At 48.5% G+C, this 20,853-nt stretch overlaps 1 protein-coding gene across 6 annotated transcripts in view; it reads right to left on the minus strand.

Annotated features, from left to right (window-relative positions):
- LOC140394261 (ankyrin-repeat and fibronectin type III domain-containing 1-like) overlaps positions 1-20,853 on the minus strand; it is a 1,262,745-nt gene that overhangs the window by 417,713 nt on the left and 824,179 nt on the right. For all 6 annotated transcript variants that reach the window (XM_072481308.1, XM_072481309.1, XM_072481306.1 and 3 more), the window contains one exon: positions 718-758. In XM_072481308.1, coding sequence (XP_072337409.1) covers positions 718-758 — 41 coding nt within the window. The remainder of the gene's footprint in view (positions 1-717; positions 759-20,853) is intronic.

Here is a 20,853-nt window from a genome sequence, read left to right on the forward strand (position 1 = left end):
TGGATCCTTGTAATAACAAATTTTCCGGGATGACCTCCTCCCATTCACAACAAAGGCAAGGCACACATTTAAAAAAAACATCAGGCGCAAGAAATACAATCTCATGTCACAGTCGTAATTTTGATTGACAGATCAGTGGGCAGCCTCTGCCTCAACCAAGGATCAATTCATGAACAAGCCTCTGAAACACCCTCAGGGCTAAACACTGCACAAATCCGTGTCAAACAAACCCCACTATCTTATCCTCCTTCTCCACCCAAACCCTGAACAGCGGGACCTTATTCCCAGTCTAAAATCATGCCAGGCAAGGAATTTAAGAAACCAATGCGTTTAAGTCTACTTTCACATGTGTAGAGTCCATTCATACAAGTGCACAAAAGTACTTTTTTCACAAAACAATTGAAAACCACACATTTTCTGCCCCATATTTAATTATTAAAATGACAAGAAATTGAAAATGGACAGTGTATTTCCAAATGAGAATTGATTATCATCTTTTGTTCACAGTAATAACCAATACCACACACACTATATATAATTGAGCGTGCACCTACAAGAACCTTGCCACTGTAATAAAAAGCATGTTTTGTATTGCACCTCAACCAACAAAAGTGTGGAAATTTTGTCAAAAAAACCAATACAAATAAAGAGTTCTGATTTTCCAGGCTTGTTCAACGGCTGAGATGTCCCAATATAACTTCTTTTGAATTTTCATACCTTTTTTGAAGTGATTCTTTCTTGTCTGCTGAACCCAAACTCTGAAAGACAAAAGACAAACCTAGTCATATACAACCCAAGAGGTAAATTGGTTCAACTTTAAATTAGGCATTGATAGTATAACCTGGGGCGAAATTCTCCGGTATCGGCGCGATGTCCGCCGACCGGAACCAAAAACGGCGCAAATCAGTCGGGCATCGCGCCGCCCCAAAGGTGCGGAATCCTCCGCATCTTGGGGGGCCCAGCCCTAACCTTGAGGGGCTAGGCCCGCGCCGGACTGATTTCCGCCCCGCCAGCTGGCGGGAAAGGCCTTTGCTGCCCCGCCAGCTGGCGCGGAAATGACATTGCCGGGCGGCACATGCGCGGGAGTGTTAGCGGCCGCTCACGGCATCCCCGCGTATGCGCTGTGGAGGGAGTCTCTTCCGCCTCCGCCATGGTGGAGACCGTGGCGAAGGCGGAAGGAAAAGAGTGCCCCCACGGCACAGGCCCGCCCGTGGATCGGTGGACCCTGATCGCGGGCCAGGCCACCGTGGGGGCCCCCCCAGGGGCCAGATCGCCCCGCGCCCCCCCAGGAACCCGGAGCCCGCCCGCGCTGCCTTGACCCGCCGGTAAGAGAGGTGGTTTAATCCACGCCGGCGGGACAGGCATCCTAACAGCGGGACTTCGGCCCATCCGGGCCGGAGAATCGCGGGGGGGGGGGGGGCCGCCAACCGGCGTGGTGCGATTCCCGCCCCCGCCAAATCTCCGGTGCCAGAGAATTCGGCAACCAGCGGGGGCGGGATTCACGCCAGCCCCCGGCAATTCTCCGACCCGGCGGGGGGTCGGAGAATGACGCCCCTGGTATCTGTGCCTTGCAAATGGTATTTGTTCCCAGATACTATTTCCTGTTTAACTTCTCTTTATAAAGACTAACTGTCGATGTAGCTTCCTTCAAAACAATTGTAACAGACATGACGAAGACGATGGGTTCTTATAAGATGTACAAACAGACATCACTCAATTTAATAATGCTGATTACTGACTCTAAGGGAGCTAAATTGGACAGCTCTGAAATACAAGTATTGTGATATGTGATTGCTCTATGTCCATTCAAAGTGATGCAGGCGGTAGGCAAACGTCATGCCCTCTGCTAATTATAATGATTGTGGCATGCATCCCTGTGCTGAACATGTTGCTGAGTGGATGTACACCACAGCAGGATGCCCAAGTTTGTGCTAGCACTTAAAGCTAGCCTGCACTATTTAAAGCCAGACTTCAGCTCTTAAAAGATGAGGTGCAGTCTGGGTGACTGCAGCAACTGCTGAAAATGCCCTGAGAGTGGAAGACCTACAGATCTCAAAAAAAATGGCGCAACAGGCCAGAAATCATGCCACAAGTATTTTGGATGCCGCACAAGAGGCCTCGGTGCAAGAGGTGGACAGGAAGAGTGAATTTCACTTCCCAAGTGGGCCCCTAGACAATTGCTAAAAACATATTGGAGGCAGATCACCGGAGGGGTCAATGCAAACAGTCTAGCTTCAAGGTCCTGAATGTAGTGCCAAAAAACATTTTAATAACCTCTCACGAATAGTCAATGTCAGCGATTTCATCCTCACATGCTACAACCAACCAACTGCACCACTGGAAACATATTACAGAGAAAATGTAAGGCACAGAAATAGGCCATTCAGCCCATCATGCCTTTGTCAGTTGAAAAGGATCTATTCAGTCCAATCTCATTTTCCAACTCTTGGTATCAGGCAGTGAGTTTGAGAAACCCATAAATCTCTGCATGAGTAGGTTTATTCTCAATTTCCCTCTAATCATTCTACCAATTATGTTCAATCTATGCCCCCTTGTTGTTGACCCCTCTTCAAAGAGAAATAGCTCCTTCCTATCTACCCTATTGAGGTCCCTCATAATTTCATACACTTCAATAAAATCCCCTCAGCTTCCTCTGTTCCAAAGAAAACAACCCCAGGCTATTCAGTTCTACCCTCAGTGAAAAGTCTCCATTCTTGGAAACAGCAACATAAATCTTCACTGGAGCCTTTCTACTGCGATTCCATCCTGTTTAATATACTGATAAGAACTGTATGCTGGACTCTAGCTGTAGCCTAAATAACGCTATAGACAAGTCTAGCATAGTTCTCCAGCTCTTACCTTCTATGCCTCATCTAAAGCATCACTTTACACCTCTTATGTCCTTAGCTATCCGGTCCTGTTACCCTTCGAGATCTGTGGAGATGCATACCAAGGTCATTTAATTGTTTATACGTTTCAGTATCCTATCATTAATTGTGTGTTACCTTGCCTTATTTGCCATCCCCAAATGAATGTTCTCATTAATTCCATTTGCCAATTTTCTGCAACCTGACAAATTCACTGATACCTTTCTGCATTCTCCAGCTTACTTACTCACTAACAAGCACATGGAAAATATTTCTATCATTTGCAAACTTCTTAATCACATTCTCTACATTTACATCTAAATAATTGATGTATAGCCTCATATGCTGCTCCATTCACCACAGCCCTTTCACTCACCTTCCAATAATTTCTACTAACCACAACTCAATTCTCACATTCATATGTTTCACCTCACCCTCAGCATTTAGCACTGTTGGAAAGCACGCACACATCTCTAATCTTGTGCACACTGTCAACTATTCAACTGTGGTAGGCATATCACCCAAAAGCATGGCACCAAACTCACTGACAAATCTCTCTTTTTTTGCAGGACCAAGGTGGCCTGTCATTAATAGTAGCAGCTAAATGGCATGAGGCAGGCATGACTGCATCTACTCACTCCCAATCAGGAGACTAATCAGAGCATCCGTCACAGAGAATGTACAAAGCAGTTTTGTTGAAACCATCAAGGATGATGGTATATTCCTCCTAATGCACCTGCTCAAATCTGGTCTGTGGTCAAGCCTCAATATTTTACAATTTACATCAATAACTTAGATGAGGGAAGCGAAGGTATGATAGCTAAATATGCAGATGACACAAAGATAGGTCAGAAAGCATGCTGTGAAGACAAAAGGGGGGATTTTCCGCACACCTCCGTGGCTTGTTTCTTGGCGACAAGAGGTGGTCCGCCGTGGGCCAGCCATGGGATCTTCTGGTCCTACCATTGTCAATGGGATTTCCCTCTGAATCCACCCCACGCTGTTTGGAAACCATGATGTGAGTTAGGTGTCAGCGGAAACGGAAGACCCCATTTGCAAGAACGGCCAGAAAATCCCCCCCAAAGTGTTTGCAGACGGGTATAGATAGTGTAATGTCCCACACAGGACTTACGGGGTGTGAATAATTAACTTCCCCATGGCCTTCACGGAGTACGAGCTTCCTCGCTGAGGGGCAGGGTAACCCTATTAACCATTGTATAAAAGGTTGGTCAGTAAGGCATCGACCAGAGAAGAAACCCGGTAGGGATCTCCGCGTAGTGTACACAGTGTTATTGTAAATAAACTAGTTCTTTATTTTACTCGGTGTGGTCTCCCCTTGTCCTTATTAAAGACAGGGGGCTGCATTCGGCGATGGATTCATCGTCCTGACCCTGGTGTGGGAACGGTGCCATTTTACGACCGACAAATTGGCGCAAAACAACCACCGATCCTCTGTCTGGTGGGGGGCTAGCAGGCACGCAGCGTAGAGCGCTGGGCTCTAGCTGGCGATACGGCCGGAGAATTGCCAGGTCCACGGCCGCGTATGCGCACGGCAGTGGCATGCAGCGGCCGCGCCGTGCAACATGACGCCGGCCACGCGCAGACTTGGCCTGCCAAATAGTGTCCCCCTTTGGCCAAGCTCGCCACCCCCAGACCATCCCCCACCAGTGCCCCCAGCCCCTGCCAAAGCACCCTCTTCCCGTGGATCGGCCCTCCTCCAATTGTGGCGGCGCTGGACTCAGTCCGCAGCCGCCACGCAGAGTTCCCGGAAAAAATAGCATGAGTGACCCTCGCTGTCGGGAACTCGGCCAGTCGGGGGCGGAGCATTGGGGGAGGGCCTCAGGTAGCATCCTGAGGCCATCCATACGGCTTGCGGCGTACTTCTAGAGTACGCCATCTTGGAACGGCGGAGCACCGCAAAAGCGGTGCCGACCCTGATTTTGGCATCAACGGGGATTCTCCGGCCAATCGCCGAACTCAATTTCGGAGTCGGAGACCGGAGAACCCCTCCCAGGATGTGTGAGTCGGAAAAAACTGGCAGATGGAGTATAATGTGGAAAAATGTGAACTTGTTCACTTTGACATAGAAGAATAAAAAAAAGTGTATTCATAAAATGTACAGTGGAGAAGAAGGTCACTCGGCCCATCGAGTCTGCACCGGTCCTTGGAAAGAGCACCCCATTTAAGCCCACGTCTCCACCCTATCCCCGTAACTCAATAGCCCCACCCAACCTTTTTGGAAACTAAGGGCAATTTATCATGGCCAATCCATCTAACAACAATTGCTTAAACGGAGAACAACTGCAGAATTCCGAGGTGCAGAGGGACCTAGGGTTTCTAGGACATGAATCACAAAAGGCTAGCATGCAGGTACAGCATGTAATCAAGAAGACTAAGGGAATGCTATCCTTTATCATGAGAATAATTGAACATAAAAATAAGGATGTTATGCTGACCATTGATCAAGCCACCTCTCAAATACTGTGTGTGCAGCCTTGGTTTCCTCATTTAAGGAAAGATGTAAATGCATTGGAGGCAGTTCAGAAAAGGTTCAGAAGAGTGAGTGGTGCCTTGATTGAGTATATATAGTCCTGAATGGTCTTGACAAGGTGGACACGGAAAGGGTGTTCCTCTTGTGGGTGAGTCCAGAACTGGGGAGCATTGTTTTAAAATTAGGGGTCGCCGTCATGTGACTTGGTGAGATGAAATGTTTTCTCTCAAGGAGTTGTGTGACTTTGGTACTCTCTGCCTCAGAAGGCGACAGAAGTGGGTCACTGAATATTTTTAAGGCAGAGGTAGATAGATTCTTGTTAGACAAAGGAATCAAAGGTTATCAGGGTAGATGGGAATGTGGAACTCAAAAGACAAACGGATCAGCCATCTTTTGAATGGCAAAGCAGGCTCGGGTAGCCTAATGGCCCATCTCTGCTCCCATTTTGTATACGGTAATAAGTCTTACAACACCAGGTTAAAGTCCAACAGGTTTGTTTCAAATCACTAGCTTTTGGAGCACAGCTCCTTCCTCAAGTGAATGAAGATGTATGTTCCAGAAACATATATATAGACAATGTAAAATATGCAAGACGATACTTTGAATGCGTTGCAGTTAATTAAGTCTTTACAGATCCAGAGAGAGGGGTAACCCCAGGTTAAAGAGGTGTGAATTATCTCAAGCCAGGACAGTTGGTAGGATTTCGCAAGCCCAGGCCAGATGGTGGGGGTGAATGTCATGCGACATGAATCCAAGGTCCCGGCTGAGGCCGTACTCTTGTGTGCGGAACTTGGCTATAAGTTTCTACTCAGCGATTCTGCGTTGTCGCGTGACCTGAAGGCCGCCTTGGAGAACGCTTACCTGGAGATCAGAGGCTGAATGCCCTTGACTGCTGAAGTGTTCCCCGACTGGAAGGGAACATTCCTGTCTGGAAATTGTCGCGCGATGTCCGTTCATCCATGGTCGCAGCGTCTGCATGGTCTCACCAATGTACCACGCTTCGGGACATCCTTTCCTGCAGCGTATGAGGTAGACAACGTTGGCCGAGTCGCACGAGTATGTACCACATACCTGGTGGGTGGTGTTCTCACGTGTAATGGTGGTACCCTTGCAGAGATTGCCATGGCAATCCCTCTCTCGAGATCTGTAAAGACTTAAATACCTGCAAATGCTCGCATTCAAAGTATCGTCTTGCACCTTTGACTTTGTCTATATATATGTTTCTGGAACATACCTCTTCATTCACCTGAGGAAGGAGCAGTGCTCCGAAAGCTAGTGATTTGAAACAAACCTCTTGGACTTTAACCTGGTGTTGTAAGACTTCTTACTGTGCTCACCCCAATGCAACGCCGGCATCTCCACATCATGTCCATTTTGTATGTTTGTAAATCATATTTCACCCACATTCTGCACTTCGTTATGATCTAGAACCTGTGGATGGTGTAACCACGCACTGCCAACTTTCCCCTGATTTCCTTACGCAACCCTTCCCTTCTGCATTGATAGGGCAAAAATTGTCATGGCTGGTGCGAGTGGGCTGCAAGGTGGGGGAGGATGGCATAGAATCAGAGTGCAATTTGCTGCAGTGGAAGCCCAGTGGTCTCCATTCTATCAGCGGCAGCAAATCTCCAAAGCGGCTTTGCCGCAGGGAGAAACCGATAGTGCTAGTTGTGCAGGTAATTAACTAATTTAAGTGTGGTTGAATGAGATTCAGTGTAGTGTTCTGAATTCATTGAGCGGTACATGGGGACCTTAGGCAGCCAGATCCCTGACCACATTAAGCTGGTGGTATCCAGGTGATACCTCGGATTCACCTGTGGTAGTCAGCCATAACAAGGCTGCCTTCAGTATGCTTAGGATCATTGGTGGAAAGGAGAGAGGAGGCCATTGCCACAGTGAGGCAGGAGGCCACTAGCTCAAGGGCAGAAGTCAGTGGGCCTGCTCTGAGGAACTGGGGTTTGAGATTGTGATCATGGCCTCCCAGCTGGTGACCCTGAATCTACTAGCAAAAGTATCTCAACTGATGTGAGTATATTTTGCTGCTAGAGGGTGCAGGGGAATGATGTGAGACTGCATTATTTGAGGAATCCTTGTCCTCTTGCTCAGAGGTGGGCCACAGTGCACCAATCTCTGCAGCTGCTCATGTTTCCAGAGCATGGAAATCTGCATGAGAGAAAATAAACAGTTAGGTGTAAGGTTTGCACGTCCCTTCTATGCCTGTTGTGAATATCCTTTTGTCCTGGAGTGAACACATGAGCACTAAGCCTCCTCACTCTCTTCTATTGAAGCTTCAGCTTCACTACCCACAGTCTCCCAGCTATCTTCCACTCCTGCCAGTTTGAGAGCCTCCTCCTCTTTCGGCATCAGACCATGAATGTCCAGCTCAGCACCACTGGCCTTGACCCTCTCCTTGGTGTTGTGGTCCTTTTCTCCTGCAGGCAGAAGGAAGGACCCTGTAATCCTCCACACAAAGATCAGCTGACTACACATGCTGCTGACATCCCTCTGTCCCCTGATGGGGGGTCCTGGATGTCTCCTCCATATGTCACCTCTCACAGGCAAGGAGGATGCTATTTAGATTGCTGGATGCCTGTCATCCAGGTGCATCAATGTATATCAGATACATCTCAATGCCAGGGCCTACCTAGTCAATCCCTCCCAATGTGATGAACCATCTTGCATTGCCAATTGCAGTATCCATGAGTATTGTTGGACCCCACAGCTGCTGACCTCTGCTACTATCTCTGTCCAGGCATCACTGGTCATACCAGAGGGCCTATTCTTGTCGTTACTAAAGAACAGTACTTCTTCCCAGCTTTGAGGAGAACCTGCAGGGAGGCATTGATAATCTATGGTGCCATCCAATGCCTTCTCTGTGGCATGTTGGCAACAGCATCATGGTTCCCTTCTTGGGTTCTCAATTGAGCCTTCGGGATTTAGGAGTTTTCAGTGCAACCAGAGGGGTTGAGGAGTCATCTGTAAAGTCAAAGGGGGTTTCTCCACTGTTGCTCAGGCAACCCCACACATTAAGACTGCCTCACGATGCCGAGGACCCAGGTTCAATCCCAGCCCTGGGTCACTGTCCGTGTGGAGTTTGCACATTCTCCCCTTGTCTGCATGGGTTTCACCCCCACAACCCAAAGATGTGCAAGGTAAGTGATTGGCCATGCTAAATTGCCTCTTAATTGGAAAAAAAAAATTGGGTACTCTAATGTTTTGTTTTATTGGATTGCCCCCATGCCAACAGAGCATTAATTAGCTGGCCACCATGTGATTGCAGTCGGCATGGCACATCACTTCCATTTAATGACAACGTCTGCTTCCAGGTTCCACACTGCAGGAATTAAATTCAGCCTATACATAAAAACACCCAAGAACTGCCTTCTGGCCAGGCATAATGCAGGGGTCTTGTAGGCACACAGTGACTTGATCTGACTCTCACTGCCTCTAATTCAAATTCTGGCGCAGCGCATACTTTGGAGGTTAGCAGACAGGTGGAATCTGTACTTGCTGAGTTAATGGGCACAACGACACTGCAACCTGAGGAATGGAAAAGACAGAACAGGTGCCAACTTCCTGGAGGGTGAGGTCACAGGCAAGTCCTGCTCCAGAGGATTCAGATGAAGACTTCAGCGCTGCAGGTACATAAAAAGACTGATGGATATCCATACTGAAATGCTTGGTGCATTGGCAGGCTTGCCACAGAACCTGTTCCCACTGTCAGGGACCATGGAGAGGTCTGAATCCAACCTGGCACAGGACTTCAGAGCTTGGAGCTCATCCTTTTCAACATGGGAGTGGTGGTCAACTCTATGAGAACACTGACCATGATGCAGCATTTGATGATCAATATCTCAGTTTTCATTGCAGTTTTCATAAGCAGAAGCTACCCAACATTTGGGTGCTGCAGTAGAAGCTCTGACGAAGGCCATGAAATCTCAGCTTGGTGTTATACCAGCTCAAACTGCTGCCACCATGGCTGCAGATGCCAGTGCTGAAAGGGGCTTGCAGATTGTCACAGCAGTCCAGTAGTTTGTGCTCCAACAGATTACTAGATTCTTCAGTGCTATCGCAAGAGAGTGGCAATTGCCTCTGTGGAACATGGACCTGCTGTCCCCAGGATGACAGAATAGTGTTCTCATCACTGACATTCTGTTTGTGGCCATCCAGTTGCCTGTCAGCCAGCCCGAACTTTTATTACACATGAAGAAGTGATATAGTTTGAAACAAGGCCTTCTTAGTCCACGGTTGCTTGCGGGTGTCCTGCAATGCTATATGTAATCTTGCCCATTGAAAGAAAGGTTGGATTGCAGAAGGGGGGGGGTCATCAGCCAGGTGTAGAGTGGGTAGTCCTTGTTGCCAAGAAGCTACCCTAATATTCAGTGTGGTTGCTAAAAGAGTCCCCGAACAGTGGACTGGCACAGGATGAACGAATCATGGATGTCACCAGAAAAACAAACACCCGCCAGCATAACGTGCTGGGCACACGTGCTGGTTGCACACTAACTAACTGCACATCAAGCCGAGAGCAAAATATTCCAAATGCTGGAAATCTGAAATAAAAAGAGAAAAGGCTGAAAATACCGAGCATGTCCCGCAGCATCTGTGGAGAAAGAAACAGAGTTAATGTTTCAGGCTAATGATGGAAGGCCAACATGAACTGTTTCTCCCTCCACAGATGTTGCGACACCTGCTGAGTACTTTCAGCACTTCCTGCTTTCATAACTTCACATTTGAGTGTGGGGTAGCCTTCACATTTTTAATACACCTCACTGTTGAGATGTGGCACCTGCAAAGCCACAAATATGTAGTCGATGCTATCTTTGCCATCTCTGCAAAGACATGTGGGCATCCTCGTGCTTCCCTCTGTTAAGATAGAAGGCGATGAAGTCCCCTGACTGGGTTTACAGAGCCTCTGTCACCGCCCGCATGCAGAGAAATGTTTGATATCCAGCTTGTTCAAGCCTGCAAAGATGCATTAAAAAAATTCAGGGCCACTGACATCTTCACAGCCACTAGCAGCATTGGTGGGGGGAGGGGGGGGGGGGGGGGGGACCCTCACTGAATGAATATTCACCTCTGTTCAACAGCAAGGTCAAAAATGGCAGCTCACGATCTGGCCACTCTGCAAATATTTTTGCATGCTAATAACACCACAACTAAGCCCTTTAATGAAATGGTGCACAGCATGGTCCATGTCCGTAGTCGGCAGGTGTGATGCGGATGCCTTTTTTTTTAACCATAGCAGCACATGTAGTGCCATAGCTACCAGCATTCCAGAGTTCCATTTTGCAGTCTAAAACTCCAAAAGGGGTAAACTCAATAACTATCGAGGGGCGGTATGGTGGCGCCGTGGTTAGCACTGCTGCCTCACAGTGCCACGGATCTGGGTTCAATTCCAGCCTTGGGTGACTGTGGAGGTTGCACGTTCTCCCCGTGTCTGCATGGAGTTCCTCCCGGTGCTCAGGTTTCTTCCCACAGTCCAAAGATGAGCAGGTTAGGTGGATTGGCCGTGCTAAATTGCCTCTTAGTGTCCAGGGATCTGTCGGTTAAGTGGGCTTCAGGTTGCAGGGATAGGGTGGGAACCTGGTCAGTGCAAACCCGATAGGCTGAATGGCCTCCTTCTGCAGAGTAGGGATTCTCTGCAAGTAAAATGTGTAATAGTGCAAAAGTATTCCAGCTAACTCATCAAAATCACATCAGCCTACTACACTTTTGTGATTCTAATAGCAACAGTGTAACTAAATGGACAATCATTGCTGCTCTTCATTTTATTTTGGCATATTCCCATATAAACACACACTCTTGTTCTTTCTTTCCTGCAAGTGTGCCAGATTATGGTGTCATGGGCCAGGGTTTCGAGAACCCCAAAGTGTATCATGGAGTTCACCTGACCCACAACTTTTACTAGATTGTGGTATGGGGAGCACACAACCCATTCTACAGGTGTGGTAGAGCAGAAATGAAAAAGTATTTTTTAAAGCAATACAATGTCTATTCTATGAATTCAAGTTAACCTTTTTAAAACATACAGTGACCTTCTTAGCAACCATTAATTTAAATGCAACCCCCAAAGAATACAACACTAAGTAATCCTTTAAGCTTTCCTTTTAACATCCATAAGACCTAAAACACCTTTTACCAGTAGCACATCAGGTTAAAGTCATTACTGTTATTAGTTTTAAATCACCAGGATTGATTTACAGTCTTAAGATTACAGAGAGAGACGCTAATACACCTTCTGGCTGTGACTGCAGCTACCAGCTCTGAACACAAAACTAAAACACACCCTTGAGGCCTAAAACGAAAGTAAAAAGCTGACAGACAGCCCAGCTCCATCCACTCTCTGACATCACTGCAGTAGTGAACACCCATTTCTTAAAGGTACTCTCACTACAGATATTTATATACACACCCATTTGTAAACACCCATTTCTTAAAGGTACTCTCACATGACAATGGCCTGAATTCTCCGCTTCCTGTTGCCAGCAGCGGGAATTGTGATCGGGCAATGGAAAAATCACGATTTGCCTCTGGCGCCGATTCCGTTGCAATGCTCCAGACCCCCGCTGGGGCGGTATCAAAATTTCTGCCCTGCGCTGGCAGTTGCATGCAAAAATGTTATTTGCATGGATTTAAATATAATTAAATATCATCAGTGGGTTGGAAATTTCATGCTCCACCCCTCCGCGTTGCTCCCCCACTCAGGCGGCAGTCACGTGGGCAATTCACGTGAATTAGTGCAAGCATTTACAAGCGGGGCCTGTGTGCCATGGTTGTTGAGGAGCAGGAGGCTAAAACAAACTCTCAATAATTGTCGGGCTTGCTGGGGAGTGCCTGCCTGGGCCGGGAGGAACCGCGGAAAATGACTTGGACCAAAGTCCGTGGACTCAGGGTGTCACCCTCTGGGGTGGCCTGGCTCATACCGACATCGATGCAGTATGCGGATTTTAACCACCCTTTTGGTGCTACGAACAAATTCCTGGCTGTTCTCACTGCTAACTGCTCAGTGCATCCTGTAAATGTTCAGAGAGCCTCTGGTGATGTGGGAGCCCACCCAGACCAACCCGCTGGAAACCCTCATACCGCAGCGGTATCGGCAAGTGGATGGGCATGGCCATGTTCCATTAGTGGCCCACCAGGTGTTGGCACTCCTTAGAAGCTCTGTCCCATTGCAGAGGAAGCAGGGGATTTGCAGGGCTCACCCCAAACATAGGACACATGCATCAAGATCTTTGGAAGCCTTCCTGGGACTCTGCCCCGCTCAGCGCAGAAGCCTCACCAGTGACCCCCACTCCTCAGGATCACGAGCTGTCTCCTCCTGGTGAGACTGGCAGCACTGACTGCCTCTGTCACAAGCTCCCAGGCATTGTTCAGGAGGGCGGGCTTGAGCATGCGGCCCACCCAGGGAAAGAGGGTGGCCTTCCTTTCCTCATTGTCATTGAGTAGTTCTACCTCGGACTCCCAAAATAGGCGGGGGGTACGAATTCTCTGAGCTGTCTTCATGGCTACAATGTCCCTCCTCGCCTTATTGGCAATAAGCAATGGGTCTACCTCGGACTCCTGAAATCGAGGGGGCAGGTTTTCTCTGAGCCATCTTCGTGGCTACAATGAGCGTGTGGTGAGTGGAACGCTTAAAAGCAGCCCCAGCTATGAAGCTCTTTAGTACAAATTCCAGCCTAGGCGGTTACACCACCCACTGGGCCGGCATTGCTGCCAATTCTCGCTGGCAGAATGCTGGCCCATTTGCATGTCCTGAATCGTGGAATGGATAGCGCCCCAATGGAAACCCAAATTGCCTGCTATTCAGTCCTGGTGGGAACAAGACTTAGAGATTCCAGCCCTATATCCTCGTTATTCTTCTAGCATCCTTAAATGTATCGAAAGAAAGGTTCATCTCACTATCTGCACTCCAATACATTCTCTCGCAGGACACCCTGGGCAGGATTCTCCGAGCCCATGCCAGGTCGGAGAATTGCCGGGAGCGCGGGAAATTCCCACCACGCCACTCCGACGCCGGGATGCAATTCTCCACCGACTGGAGAATCGGCGGCAATCGCGCCCACGCGGTCGCCGCGGCACCGGTCAGGGGCCGCTGAAATAGGCCCACGCGCGATTCTCCGTGGGCGACAGGCCGAACTTTCGCCAAGTTCCGCCAAGTCCCGCCGACGTGCTTACAACCAGTACCACCCAGCAGGAACTCGGGCCCGTGGCCGCTGTGGACATCCTGGTGGGGGGGGGGGGGGGATCTGACTCCGGGTGGGGCCTCCACGGGGTCCAGGTCCGCGATCGGGGGCTTCCGATCGGTGGGCGCCTGCGATCTGGAGGGGGCGTACCTCCGTCCGCGCGGCCCGCTGTAAGTTCTCCGACATGTTACAACCACACGCATGTGTCGGCGCGGATAAGGCAACCACGCGCATGCACCGGCACGGAGACGGCTGTCGCATGCATGCGCGGACCCGCGCCGGCCGTGCAGGGCCACCTTTCGGCGCCGGAGCAGCCGCAGCACTCCGGCACCAAGCTAGCCCCCTGAACATCGCTGAATTGTGTTTACGCTGGCGTCAACACTTGGCCGGGATTTCGGAGAATCCCGGCCCAGAAATGCGGAACCCTCACCTCTTCCCCCTCTCCTACGTTTTTCATCCTGATGGTTCCCGGCGCTGTGGACTTTAACCCTTTATCTTGTCTTCCTCATAAAAAAGAATCCTTAAAGGTTCCAGCGGCCTTCATTTCCGGGAGCGGGAGAGAGAGAGGGAGCCGGAGCGCAGCGAGTGCAGCTTGGGATTCAGGTAGGTGTTTATACAAAGAACAAAGAACAAAGAAATGTACAGCACAGGAACAGGCCCTTCGGCCCTCCAAGCCCGTGCCGACCATGCTGCCCAACTAAACTACAATCTTCTACACTTCCTGGGTCCGTATCCCTCTATTTCCATCCTATTCATGTATTTGTCAAGATGCCCCTTAAATGTCACTATCGTCCCTGCTTCCACCACCTCCTCCAGTAGCGAGTTCCAGACACCCACTACCCTCTGTGTAAAAAACTTGCCTCGTACATCTACTCTAAACCTTGCCCCTCTCACCTTAAACCTATGCCCCCTAGTAATTGACCCCTCTACCCTGGGGAAATGCCTCTGACTATCCATTCTGTCTATGCCCCTCATAATTTTGTAGACCTCTATCAGGTCGCCCCTCAACCTCCGTCGTTCCAGTGAGAACAAACCGAGTTTATTCAACCGCTCCTCATAGCTAATGCCCTCTATAGCTAATGCCCTCCATACCAGGCAACATTCTGGTAAATCTCTTTCTGCACCCTCTCTAAAGCCTCCACATCCTTCTGGTAGTGTGGCGACCAGAATTGAACACTATACTCCAAGTGTGGCCTAACTAAGGTTCTATACAGCTGCAACATGACTTGCCAATTCTTATACTCAATGCCCCGGCCTTCCAGGTTCCAGGTTCCAGCGGCCTTCATTTTTCGGAGCAGGAGAGAGAGAGGGAGCCGGAGCGCAGCGAGTGCAGCTTGGGATTCAGGTACGTGTTTAAACTTGCCCCCAGATTCCAGCGGCCTTCATTTTCCAGAAGTGGAAGAGAAAGAGGGAGCCGGAGCGCAGTGAGTGCAGCTTGGGATTCAGGTAGGTGTTTAAACTTATCCCCAGGTTCCAGCGGCCTTCATTTACGGGAGCGGGGGAGAGTGAGGGAGCCGGAGTGCAGCTTGGGAATCAGGTAGGTGCTTAAGTGCTTGATTTTTACCTCTATTTAAGTTGGGCGGTTGCTAAACCAGAGACATTACACTTGTAGTGTCTCCCACCCTTCCACCTCCTCTAACCTAAGGGGGTGAATGAATATCAGGTAAGCTCTCTCTTTTCTTTTTCTTTTATCCGCAAGTTATAGCTTCAGATTTTCGGCGGGAGCAGTGGCCAGAGGTCTGTCGGGAAGGTAAGTAGCTGGGAGAAATTTAACCCTTCCTGGGTTGGTAAGTATTGTGATTGGTAAGTAAAATCCTTATTCCTTTCACTTATTCATTATTTGATATTATATTTGTAATCAGTTAAGGTAAAGTGTAAAAATGGCAGGAGATCCCAGACCCGTGTTATGCTACTCGTGCTCAATGTGGGAGTTCAGGGACTCGGCCGATGCCCCTGACTCCTTCATGTGCGGGACGTGTGTCCAGCTGCAGCTCCTGTTAGACCGCATGACGGCTCTGGAGCTGCGGATGGACTCACTTTGGATGCTGAGGAGGTCGTGGATAGCACGTTCAGTGAGTTGGTCACACCGCAGATTAGGGTTGGTGAGGGAGACAGGGAATGGGTGACCAAAAGGCAGAGAAAGAGCAGGGGGGCAGTGCAGGTGTCCCATGCGGTCATCGCCCTCCAAAACAGGTATACCATTTTGGATACTGTTGCGGGAGATGACTCACCAGGGGAAGGCAGTAGTAGCCAGGCTCATGGCACCGTGGCTGGCTCTGCTGCACAGAAGGGTGGGAAAAAGACTAGCAGGGCTATAGTCATATGGAATTCAATCGTAAGGGGAGTAGACAGGCGTTTCTGTGGTCGAAAACGAGACTCCCGAATGGTATGTTGCCTCCCAAGTGCACGGGTCAGGGATGTCTCAGATCGGCTGCAGGACATACTGAAGGGGGAGAGTGAACAGCCAGTTGTCGTGGTGCATATAGGCCCCAACGATATAGGTAAAAAACGGGATGAGGTCCTACAATCAGAATTTAGGGAGTTAGGAGATAAGTTAAAAAGTAGGACCTCAAAGGTAGTAATCTCAGGATTGCGACCAGTGCCATGAGACAGTCAGAGTAAAAATTCAAGAATAGTCAGAATGAATACGTGGCTTGAGAGATGGTGCAGGAGAGAGGGATTCAGATTTTGGGGACATTGGAACCGGTTCTGGGGGCGGTGGGACCATGACAAATCGGATGGTCTACACCTGGGCAGGACTGGAACCAATGTCCTAGGGGGTGCTTTTGCTAACACTGTTGGGGAGGTTTTAAACTAATGTGGCAGGGGGATGGGAACCAGATTAGGAAGTTAGAGGTCAGTAAAGAGGCAGCAACTAAAGCCAGTAAGGTACTAGATAATAAACTCAATGTGACTAAGGGGAAGAGCAGACAGGGAAGAGATGATGAACGCAAAGGGACAGGTGGTCTGAGGTGCATTTGTTTCAATGCGAGAAGTGTAGCAGGTAAGGCAGATGAACCTAGGGCTTGGATTAGTACCTGGGAATATGATGTTATTGGTATTACGGAGACTTGGTTGAGGGAAGGGCAAGACTGGCAACTAAATATCCGAGGGTAAAGATGCTTCAGGAGGGATAGAGGGGGAGGTAAAAGGGGTGGAGGAGTTGCATTACTGGTCAGAGATGATATCACAGCTATGATTAAAGAGGGCACGATGGAGGATTCGAGCACTGAGGCAATATGGGTAGAGCTAAGAAATAGGAAGGGTGCAGCAAAATTGTTGGGACTTTACTACAGGCCTCCCAAAAGCGAGCATGACAGATAATAGAAAAATGTAGGAGCAATAGGGTGGTCGTGATGGGAGATTTTAACTTCCCCAGCATTGAATGGGACTCATGTAGTGTTGGAGGCGTAGATGGAGCAGAATTTGTAAGGAGCATCCAGGAGAGTTTTTTAGAGCAGCGTGTAAATAGTCCAACTCGGGAAGGGGCCATACTGGATCTGGTATTGGGGAATGATCCCGGCCAGGTGATTGAAGTTTCAGTCGGTGATTACTTTGGGAATAGCGATCACAATTCCGTAAGTTTTAGAATACTCATGGACAAAGACGAGAGTGGTCCTAAAGAAAGAGTGCTAAATTGGGGAAAGGCCAAGTATAACAAAATTCGGCAGGAGCTAGGGAATGTGGATTGGGAGCAGCTCTTTAAGGGTAAATCCACATTTAAAATGTGGGAGTCTTTTAAGGAAAGGTTGATTCGAATGCAGGACAGACATGTCCCTGTGAAAATGAGGGATAGAAATGGCAAGATTAGGGAACCATGGATGACGGGTGGATTTGTGAGACTAGCTAAGATGAAAAAGGAAGCATATATAGGATCTAGGCGACTTAAATCTGATGAAGCTTTGAAGGAATATCGGGAAAGTAGGACAAATCTCAAATGCGCAATAAAGAGGGCTAAAAGGGGTCATGAAATATCTTTGGCTAACAGGGTTAAGGAAAATCCCAAAGCCTTTTATTCGTATATAAGGAGCAAGAGGGTAACTAGAGAAAGGATTGGCCCACTCAAAGACAAAAGAGGGAATTTATGCGTGGAGTCAGAGGAAATGGGTGAGATTCTTAATGAGTACTTTGCATCGGTATTCACCAAGGAGAGGGACATGACGGATGTTGAAGCTAAGGATGGATGTTTAAATACTCTAGGTCAAGTCGGCATAAGGAAGGGGGAAGTTTTGGGTAGTCTAAAAGGCATTAAGGTGGACAAGTTCCCAGTCCGGATGGGATCTATCCCAGGTTACTGAGGGAAGCGAGGGAAGAAATAGCTGGGGCCTTAACAGATATCTTTGCAGCATACTTGAGCACAGGTGAGGTCCCGGAGGACTGGAGAATTGCTAATGTTGTCCCTTTGTTTAAGAAGGGTAGCAGGGATAATCCAGGGAATTATAGACCTGTGAGCTTGACGTCAGTGGTAGGCAAACTATTGGAGAAGATACTGAGGGATAGGATCTATTCACATTTGGAATAAAATAGACTTATCAGTGATAAGCAGCATGGTTTTGTGCAGGGAAGATCATGTCTTACAAACCTAATGGAATTCTTTGAGGAAGTGACAACGTTAATTGATGAGGGAAGGGCTGTAGATGTCATATACATGGACTTCAGTAAGACGTTTGATAAAGTTTCCCATGGCAGGTTGATGGAAAAAGTGAAGTCGTATGGAGTTCAGGGTGTACTAGCTAGATGGATAAAGAACTGGCTGGGCAACAGGAGACAGAGAGTAGTGGTGGAAGGGAGTGTCTCAAAATGGAGAAAGGTGGCTAGTGGTGTTCCACAGGGATCCGTGCTCGGACCACTGTTGTTTGTGATATACATAAATGATCTGGACAAAGGTATAGGTGGCCTGATTAGCAAGTTTGCAGATGATACTAAGATTGGTGGAGTTGCAGATAGCGAGGAGGACTGTCAGAGAATACAGCAAAATATAAATAGATTGGAGAGTTGTGCAGAGAAATGGCAGATGGAGTTCAATCCAGGCAAATGCGAGGTGATGCATTTTGGAAGATCTAATTCAAGAGCGGACTATACGGGCAATGGAAGAGTCCTGGGAAAATTGATGTACAGAGAGATCTGGGAGTTCAGGTCCATTGTACCCTGAAGGTGGCAACGCAGGTCGATAGAGTGGTCAAGAAGGCATACAGCATGCTTGCCTTCATCGGACAGGGTATTGAGTACAAGAGTCGGCAGGTCATGTTACAGTTGTATAGGCCTTTGGTTAGGCCACATTTGGAATACTGTGTGCAGTTCAGGTCGCCACATTACCAGAAGGATATGGATGCTTAAGAGAGGGTGCAGAGGAGGTTCACCAGGATGTTGCCTGGTATGGAGGGTGCTAGCTATGAAGAAAGGTTGAGTAGATTAGGATTGTTTTCGTTGGAAAGACGGAGGGTGAGGGGGGACCTGATTGAGGTCTACAAAATTATGAGAGGTATGGACAGGGTGGATAGCAACAAGCTTTTTCCAAGTGTGGGGGTGTCAATTACAAGGGGGTCACGATTTCAAGGTGAGAGGGGGAAAGTTTAAGGGAGATACGCGTGGAAAGTTTTTTACGCAGAGGGTGGTGGGTGCCTGGAACGCTTTGCCAGCGGAGGTGGTAGAGGCGGGCACAATAGCATCATTCAAGATGCATCTAGACAGATAGTGTGGATGGAGGGGTTCTGCACTGTAAATTCAATGATAATCTATGATTAATCTAGGCCAAAGGTTCGGCACAACATCGTGGGCCGAAGGGCCTGTTCTGTGCTGTATTTTCTATGTTCTATGTTCTATGTTCTATATATGAACGGGCGGGGAACAGAGGGAAGTAGATCCTTGGAAAATAGGTGACAGGTTTAGACAAAGGATCTGGATCAGCGCAGGCTGGGAGGGCCGAAGGGCCTGTTCCTGTGCTGCAATTTTCTTTGTTCTTTGTTCTTAAATTTAGTTTTCGGAGATGGGAGGAGAAAGGAATTAGGACACTAAAAGATTTGTTTCTTAGGGGTCGGTTTGCAGGATTGAAGGAGCTGGAAGCGAAGAATGGGCTGGAGCAGGGGGAAATGGTTAGATACATGCAGGTTCGAGACTTTGCCAGGAAGGAGATGCAGAGCTTCCCGGTAGAGCCGGTCTCCACATTGCTGGAGCAGGTGCTGACGACAGGGGGACTGGAGAAGGAGGTAGTGTTGGCGGTTTACAGGGCTATTTTGGAAGAGGAGAAAGCACCGCTGGAAAGGATCAAGGCAAAGTGGGAGGAAGAGTTGGGAGAGGATATGGAGGAGGGGTTCTGGTGAGGTGCTCCGGAGAGTGAACGCCTCCACCTCGTGCGCGAGGTTGGGGCTGATGCAGCTGAAGGTGGTGTATAGAGCACACTTCACAAGAGCGAGGATGAGCCGGCTCTTTGAGGGGGTAGAAGATGTGTGTGAACGTTGCGGGGGAGGGGGGGGGGGGAGGGCGCAATCCACGTTCATATGTTTTGGTCTTGTCCAAAGCTGCAAGATTACTGGAAGGAGATTTTTGGGGTAATCTCTAAAGTGGTGCATGTGGAACTGGACCCGGGTCCTCGGGAGGCCATATTCAGGGTGTCGGACCAGCCGGAAGCAGATGTTGTAGCCTTCGCGTCATTGATCGCCCGAAGGTGGATCCTGTTGAGATGGAGATCAACCTCTCCACCCTGTGCCCTGGCATGGCGGGGGGACCTGGTAGAATTCTTAACTCTTGAGAAGGTTAAGTTTGAACTGAGGAGAAGGATGGAGGGGTTCTACAATTCATGGGCGTTATTCATTATGCACTTTCAAGAATTGGATTACATCGAACATTAGTGGAGGGGGGTGTTGGGAGGGTTGGGGGAGGGGGACTGTATGTGTTAATGGTGACTATAGGTGATTCCTGATTCCTTTTTGTTATTTGTTTAAGTTAACATGCGGGCTGCTGTTTGGGGGTTTATTGGGAGGATAGGATTGTTGTTGTTGATATGGGGATTGACATTGTATTCGTTACTGCTTATTGTTTATTGTTGGTGGGTGTAAATTTGGGAGAAAATGTGAAAAAGGAGGAGAATAAAAATATTTTTAAAAAAAGAATCCTTGAATTAAACATACGAAGTACACTTAAGAATGGCAGTTTATAAAAATTGCAGCAATGGAAAGTGGTAAACAGAAGTATAACTAATCCCTGAATCCAGAGTTCTCATCCAGGATCTTTTTCTTTGCACAAAGACAATTCTGAAAGAAGAGGCCTGATTTCACACTCCTACCCTTCCAGCGACACATGTTCATAGTGA

This window comes from Scyliorhinus torazame, chromosome 17 (genome assembly GCF_047496885.1).
Source record: "Scyliorhinus torazame isolate Kashiwa2021f chromosome 17, sScyTor2.1, whole genome shotgun sequence".
Classification (NCBI taxonomy): domain Eukaryota; kingdom Metazoa; phylum Chordata; class Chondrichthyes; order Carcharhiniformes; family Scyliorhinidae; genus Scyliorhinus; species Scyliorhinus torazame.